Source organism: Hippocampus comes, unplaced genomic scaffold (assembly GCF_001891065.2).
Source record: "Hippocampus comes isolate QL1 unplaced genomic scaffold, H_comes_QL1_v1.1 scaffold1, whole genome shotgun sequence".
NCBI classification, from domain to species: domain Eukaryota; kingdom Metazoa; phylum Chordata; class Actinopteri; order Syngnathiformes; family Syngnathidae; genus Hippocampus; species Hippocampus comes.
The window spans coordinates 1,671,558-1,679,560 of NW_017805010.1; the positions used below are offsets into that span (position 1 = coordinate 1,671,558).

At 42.5% G+C, this 8,003-nt stretch overlaps 1 protein-coding gene across 1 annotated transcript in view; it reads left to right on the top strand.

The window, feature by feature from the left end:
* cfap74 (cilia and flagella associated protein 74) overlaps positions 1–8,003 on the top strand; it is a 45,228-nt gene that overhangs the window by 2,540 nt on the left and 34,685 nt on the right. Inside the window, exons 5-13 of the mRNA XM_019862925.1 lie at positions 807–905; positions 1,033–1,137; positions 2,270–2,443; positions 2,879–2,989; positions 3,242–3,344; positions 4,380–4,537; positions 4,932–5,139; positions 5,213–5,356; positions 6,689–6,785. Of these exons, the coding sequence (XP_019718484.1) occupies positions 807–905; positions 1,033–1,137; positions 2,270–2,443; positions 2,879–2,989; positions 3,242–3,344; positions 4,380–4,537; positions 4,932–5,139; positions 5,213–5,356; positions 6,689–6,785 (1,199 nt within the window). The remainder of the gene's footprint in view (positions 1–806; positions 906–1,032; positions 1,138–2,269; positions 2,444–2,878; positions 2,990–3,241; positions 3,345–4,379; positions 4,538–4,931; positions 5,140–5,212; positions 5,357–6,688; positions 6,786–8,003) is intronic.

An 8,003-nucleotide genomic window follows, 5' to 3' on the forward strand; every position in this document is an offset into this window, starting at 1 on the left:
ACATGGTTGCCATCCCACTGACCACCTCCCAAGTTTCTTTCGACCTATTACATTTTGTCACATTAGGTTGCGTTCACTACGTTTTACTACAGCCAACTAGTTTTCTCATCCGCACCAGGAGTGCAGTGGCAATTCTTTTTCTCCAAATTTAAAAATATGTCCACGGATGGTCAAATGTGACAATGCATGACAATCACTTGCCTGTCGTATTTTCCCATCACGTTTGCCTGCATTGTGTCACATCCATCCACGTTTTGTCCACAACGGCCTGAAATGTGACACCTATTGGTGTATCTACCGGTACAATCTGTGTGTATATGATATGTTGCTCTCGCCCCCAATCAGTTAATTTCCCAAGCATTGGATTTTGCAGTTTGCAAGAAAGCACTTTCCAGAATGTCGGTCATTTGATGTCTATTTTCTTCCTTTTTGTCCACAAGTCTGCTGTGCCGAGTGATGAAGCATCCAATGCTGTGTGATGCGGTTGCCAGCAAATGCGTCTGTCATTTTCTTTTGCGCCAAAACCTTTCAGTCGTCACGGCGCTGCGCTGTACTCTGATCAAACATGAGTTAAGGGAGTCGAGCGCGCCCAGCTTTTAACCCATCTGCAGCTTGTGACACACGCCATGTGTCATCGTTTTTTTTCATGACAATCCCCTATCACAATGTTTGTTTTTGCTGCCCTTTTAATGGCGATGGCCACACTTGAAACTGATGCCTCTGATTGCATTTGGTTTGGGATTGTTTTCTCTCTGTCAACACTTAAAAGCTGTCGGTCTTGTCTCGTGTTTTGTTTCCATTTCAAGAGAAGACCTCAACCTCTTACGTCAGAGCATTGAGAGTTTACTGGAGCAGCGGGATGTCTTGGAGCAAGAAATAGAACATCAAGAAGCAGCAGAGAACAGGTCTGTTCATCGTGAATGATAAGATCTGTGTGCTTTAATGATCATAAAGTTGGGAATAATATCACAGAATTGTTGAGCCATTTTCACTCCAGTATCTACTTGCCACTCTGTTTACGTCACTCCACAGCGTGGCAGTTATTCGTTTGCGGGCTCAGCATCGAAATCTGTGTTACGAGCTGCAGAGGGAAGAAGAGATTGAGACCCACACCAACAATGAGCTGAGGCAACAAGAGTGAGTATCCTTGGGGAAAAGCGTTTTGGCAGGGGCTAACTCGACTGAACCACTGTTCCGCACAGTAGGCGGGCGCGACCACAGATGGAGCAATAAAAATAGAGGAACCTGGCGAAATGCAGTATAATATAGTCGGACCACACTGTGGAAGTTAACCTCATGTACATGTACGTCTTCTCGTAGACCACCTTCTACTTTGCAGAAGAGCTGTGCGAGATAAACCCAAACGAGCACCAGAGGTTGTTGTTTATTCCATGTTTTTTTTTCTGTTCAGTTTTTTTTTTCATTAGTTTGGCTGATTTCTTGAAACAGAAAGGACATTCTTCAAACTAACAGATCATTTGGCGAAACAGTCGAACCGTTCTGCCCAACATGGCTCATTAGCAAAAGCTCCAAAAGGCTTTTATAGCACACCCGAGCAAAATAGGGTCCATGTGTCACATCTGAGCCGTCCGCAGTGTTCACAGCTGTTATGAAGTCAACACAAAACATAAAGTATATGCGCTGCTTATGTTTGAATGTGCAGTGCCAGCGAACAAAAGCAGTGACTTTTTTTGGAGTTGCCAACTTTGAGATATTGCCGCTGTATTTTAGCGGTGCAACGATTAATCGGGTAATTGACGACTAAGATGATCAACACATACTTGGAACTGAGAATGTATTAATTACTTTGAGACCTTTCATTTCTAATATTTCAAATCTTTGGAATTTGATCCTCTCACCAGAAAGTATTCCCAAATCTTTGTAGTCCTCCGTCCTGCATATTTTTTGACATGTTACGGACCACACTAGTCACTGAATCATAATTAATTTCTGTCTGTGAATATTCTGCATTGTAACTTTGAAATAATGCCCTATTTTTTTAAAGGGATGGTAATTAAAACATGTTTTTTTTACAATCTGATTTATCGATGAATCGACAAAATAATTGACTGATGAACTGATTATTCAGATAATCATTAGATGCAGCCCTACGGTGTTTCATGATTTTTCTAACCATTCTAGTTAGCAATTATGACCCACATATAGGCATGGATCCATTTCTTGTAAACCTCATTTCATGATCTGGTCACTGGGCTCTCTCTGGATATTGTGTGGTTCAGTCAGACTTTTTTTTTTTTTTCGAATTTAGATTAGAGCTGAGTGAGGTTGAGCTGGAGGTTGGCAAGTTCTCCGTGTTGCGGCAGGAGGTGCAAGAAGAAGAGCGGGTCTTCAAGGTCTTCAAAGCACAGAATGCAGTGAAAAGGCTGCAGCAGGAGAAGAACAACAGTCATACCCTGCAGCGAAAGATTCAACAACTCAAAAAGTTGGAATGATTTTTCATTTTGGCTTGATAGATTTGAGTGCAGTTTATTTGTATGCATACAGACTTTCGAAATTGTGATCTCGGTCTAGAACTGTGTGACTCTTTCCCATCCAGTGCTACCTTGACTTGCAAGTTTCATTTGTTCTGTGATCAAACTTGAAACTCAAATTACTCTTATAGCAAATATGTTTTTTTGTATTGAAATGAATTGAAATAGCAGTTATTCATTCCAGTACCCCAAAGCACACATTTTTGAGACTGTATTGAGAGAATGTGCATTTTTTTTTCCACTCCACTCAAGTGGCGATGTACTTGAACCTCAATAATATTTCAAATTTTGGTGTGCAGTGCAAGGCAAAAAGGATAATCATTATGAACACTCAAAATTCACTTACAACTGCTGTGTTGTATGCATTTGATCCCATGTGCCGAAAGGAAAAATGTAGACGTGTTAGAGAAAACGGGGACTCTGAGCCAGAAGAAAAATGAAGATGGCCAGGCAAACCGCAAAGTCGGGGCTAAATACTTGAGGGAAACGGTCAGAAGGTAATAACAAGTGATGCTACTCAGTGACAAAAGTTCTATTGGCTCACATGATAATGGATATATTGACAAATCAGATACTGTAATTCCATGTTGACTTGATAAGTGATTTCATCCCTGAGTCTTAATTCTTACCAAGATCAGAACGAACATGATTGAAAGTTTTAGTCCCACTTGCTTGCTGCCTTCCGTTAACCAAGGATATGGGTAGTTTGGTAATTGTATTACCCTTGTGACTATCTTCTTTTCTTGTAGAATGCAACAGCAGGAGGCTGAGAGAGAGCAGAGGAAGAGAGAGTCAATGCAAAAGAGAATAGAGGCTGTCAAGTTACTCAAATCCAACATTGAAGCGACCCAAGTAAGCAACAAGAAAGCCCTCCACACCCTACAGCATATTATTTTGCGGAATTGATCATGTACACGATCTTACGTCAATATCCTCTGACAATCTTCAAGGGTTGAAATGAGTCTCATATCAGGCATTTACTGTCGACATAAATACTCCAAGTAAATAAACAGGACTTGCTGCGCAGTCAAGATGCTGTTGATCATTCTGAACTCTCTCTGTAATATGCATCAGCGTCCATCAATTGGAATTTGAATTACCGCAACCATGGTAACCATGCCGATTGAAGCGTGTCCATTTTTAGGCTTGTAAGAAGTCGAATATACTAAATTAATTTAGAAACAGAATGTTGTGGTGGTTTAGCTGCATTTTAATGGATGGCACAGTGAGTAGAATGTGGCCACAGACCACTCCCGCAGTTGTTCAAAAGCAAAAGCGCATTTGTCGAAGGTCCAACGCAATCTGTCATGGACGGCTGCTCAACCTCTGATTAGTTTGAAGTCGAAAACAAAATTTCCAATAGGAAATCATCCATCCATCCATCCATCCATCCATTCATTTTCTGAGCTGCTTTATCCTCACAAGGGTCGCGGGGGGTGCTGGAGCCTATCCCAGCTGTCTTCGGGCAGGAGGCGGGGGACACCCTCAACCGGTTGCCAGCCAATCACAGAGCACACGGAGACAAACAACCATCCACCCTCACACTCACACCTAGGGACAATTTAGAGTGTTCAATAAGCCTGCCATGCATGTTTCTGCAATGTGGGAGGAAACCAGAGTACCCAGAGAAAATCCACACAGGCACGGGGACAACATGCAAACTCCACGCAGGAAGGCCAGAGCCAGGATCGAACCCATGACCTCTGCACTGTAAGGTCGACGCGCTAACGAGTCGACCACCGGGCCGCCCGGATGAAATAGTATCACGATTATTTCTGCTTAGATTTGTTTTCTGGGATAAATTGTCAGTATTTGTTTTGCATGGGTGTATCGGGATGTTGTGGTGGTGCCTCATTAAGCTCGTGTTTTTTTTTGTTTTTTTTTGAGGAAAACTTACGGGTCAGACAGAGCCGAGCCAAAGCAAACGCCCTGAAGAAAGAACGACAGGAGAAGCGTCTGAAAGAAACCCTGCAGGCCCAAGGGATCAACAGCACCAGGCACATATACCAACAGAAACGAGACGAGGAGATGAAACAAAAGCAAGAGTACGTCCTCCCTTCTCCCCTCAAGAGAATTGCGACGGAAATTTCATGAAAAGTTGCAGTGTTGCATTAGAGCTGGACTTTTTTCCAGCCACGTTGCGCCACGTTGTATGTGTGAACCCTCGACATGACACACGGCTAAAAATGACAAGTGGCGAGGATTGTTTTCATGAGATGTTGATTTCACACTCGTAACAGCCAATGTGTTGCTGAAAATCCAACTAAATTAGCAAAAAGAACAGGCTCCTTCTCCTCCCCTCTGCTCTATGCCGCTTTCCCGCATGCATGTCCTCCACTCCCACTCCATGGAGCAGTGTGTAGGTGTTTTCTCTCACTGTGTGCCGAAGTATACATGACCCCATTTCTAGATAATCGTGTGCTGTTGATGTGCTCTCAGGGAATTCAAGGAGAGACAGAAGGCGAGGAGAGTAGAGATTGTGGACAAGCTCCTCGAGGAGCAGCTGGCGAAGAGTAGGAAAGCACAAGAGGCACCGTTACCAAAAACCAAAACCGGTCACAAGATCCTTTCACCAGGCAGGATACGAGAGAAGCTCCTGCGTTACCTGGATTCTGTGCACCCGTCAGGCACAGAGAGAGAGACAACAGTGGGTGGATGTCATCATGCGCGCTACTATTTGTATGAAATGAACTGAAGGTGACTGATCACGTGTTTCTCAGCAGTTAAGAAACTTAAGCGCTAGCGGCTCATCGTCAGACTCGGAGTACCAGGAAGACATCATTCAAAAAGAAATGCAGCACCTGAGCCTTCCCGACAGCCTGGAAGAGCCCGAGTTCTGTGGGCTATGGGACCAAAACTTCAAGGTGAAACGAAAGCCGGTGCTGGCTCGAGCCAATCCCTACAAGGTTCAAACACGAAAACCTCATAAATCATTTCCTGAATAGCTGCGTAGTGTTTATTCCGCAAATCACACAAAACGTACCTAATGCACATTTCACTCATTTAATTAGGATGGTGTACAGTGCAGCAAGTGCATTACAAGTTTATTTGTGTTGCCCTTAATCACACAAGTCTCATAGGATTCGACAGTTCACAATGATCAACACTCACATTCGGACATTTGGGTGGAAACACATGAGAGCGTTAGTATTGTTAAGTACACAATCCCACAGCGTGTATTTACGTCAGAGGATCTTCGTCTATTCCTGTTCTTAGAGTGGTTCTAATCTTGTGGCTAGTCAGCGTATAATGAAATTGAACGAGAGAGTGCTGCAGTGTAAAATGCTTTGCTCAAAGACAGCTCCGTGGCACTAACTGCAGTGTGTCTTCTAGCTCACTGCCACGGAGGTGCGTTGGCTCTCGAGCTCATCCAGCAACCCACACATGAAATGTAGGGCGACAGGCATCACTTCTCATTGTGCTGGTGCCCTTTGATGCCTCGGAGCGAGCCACAGTGCAGCTCCGAGGCCTGAGCATGTGACAAGTGGAGTGTAAGTGATCTAACGGACCCGAGTCGTGCCCTCATCAAAGCTCCGTCTCGGCATAGTTAATGACCGGTAATAGATGAGCGCCAAAATGGGAGCATGCTTGTGAATTGATGCATTACTGCCAGGCAAATGATCGAATGACACTTTTTAGTTAGAAGGTTAGAAAATAAAGGATCAAACATTACGTTTTCGTATTTAAGTCGTCCATTTAACACCCACTTACAATGGATATTCAAAAGTCTACACACCCCTCTTCAAATGCCAGGTGTTTGTCATATAAAACATGTGAAACCAGTATGAATTTCAAAACGTTTTCCACCAATAATGTGACCTATAACCTGTAGAACTCAAATGAAAATAAATGAAATGTTTGAAGAGGGTGAAAGCAGAAATAGTCACTGAGGTCTGTGCATGACATTGGGGCGCGCAGTTTGCATTTCTATTGATAAGCTGCAAGATCTCCCCTTGCGGATGATTTAGTCAGCACGCATGTGAGGTGGGCAGTTGGAGACTGCCGTGCCTCCACGACCATGCGTCTGTATTTGAGTAATAACCTGCTTTTCATCCACAGAGTGCTTAGCTCTATATTAAGCAGCTTTTTTTAAATGCCAATGACTTTTGATTTCATTCTGTTGTGATATTATAATACGACAGGGATTATACAGTATGCATCATTTCATCACCAATTCCATCCTTGTGTGCTTGCAGCCGCCCATGAATGAGAAGACAACGTTGACACCAACAGATGTGAAACGAGAGCATGCGGTGGTCTGCCCAAAGCTCAGCACAACCCCCAAGAAAGTTGGTGAATGATTTTGGCGTATTGAAGACATTTGATGCATCGCTCACATTGCATGCTTCATTTTGTATTTGGTCCTCAGGATTGTGTTCGATTTACAAATTATACGACCCCACAAGGAATAACTTTAGGTCCACAGGCACAATTGAAGATCAATTGAACATTCTGGCTTCCAAATATTTTAATGCTTAGCTCTGCAGACTTGCTCCAAACTACTTCCCATAAGTCAATGCAATGTAGTCAAAGCATCTTCCAAACATCTCTTTGGCCCCAAGAGTGTTGATTATTACCTGGAAACATCTGCTTATGTACCACTATTTCCACAAGCACTTGTCATTTTAACAACACGGCGGACATGCGAGGTAAGCCTGTCCTCCCACGTATGGACAGCAGCGCGCGTCACGACGCTTAAAGCCCCTCAACTGCTGTGAGTCAAGTCTACTTCACACTCACAGCCTGTTAGGGTGCACCAGGAATGCATTCTTCACCAGGATTCACACTGCTTGTGACTTTCCAATCAGCGTACACCCCCCCAAATGTTGATTTGATTTCTTTTTGCCTCATTGCACAGGATCTGCCAAGCTACAAATGATCTTCTGTAAACATCGTCTGGACATATAAGCCCTTGCACTGTTCTCTTAACTCACATGTAGCTCATTAACGGAGTTATGTTTCTCATTGGCTGAAGGGCATCACCAAGTATCTTGCGCACACTAGCACTCAATCCCTCAGATAAAAATAAAAATAATAATAATAAATAAATAGCAGGAAATTGATTTTTAAAAAATAGATGTTGTATTAGCTACAGTGTTGGGCAAGTTACTAACAAACTGAATATCATACATATTAAGTTGTTACTGTCATTTGAACATAATTAATTATTATTACCGCATTGCTGTCTGTAATGCATTACACTACTTCAAGTTTAGAGCTACTTTAACCAAAACACCTGTGATAATTTATAGTATGCCCAATACCTACTTAATACAATGACAACATAGGTGCAACAACAATAAATGCTAATAATAACAGTAACAATAATAAAAATAATAATAATAATAATAATAATAATAATAATAATAGTTGGCCTATGTTACATTACATTACATAAAAAAAACAAACTCTTTTTTTTCTTGGGTTTTTCTTTTTCTTTCTTTTTTTGCGTATTACTCCCAACATTGTACCCTTATGTCTGTCACCGCTATTTCTCCCCTTTTTTTTAGC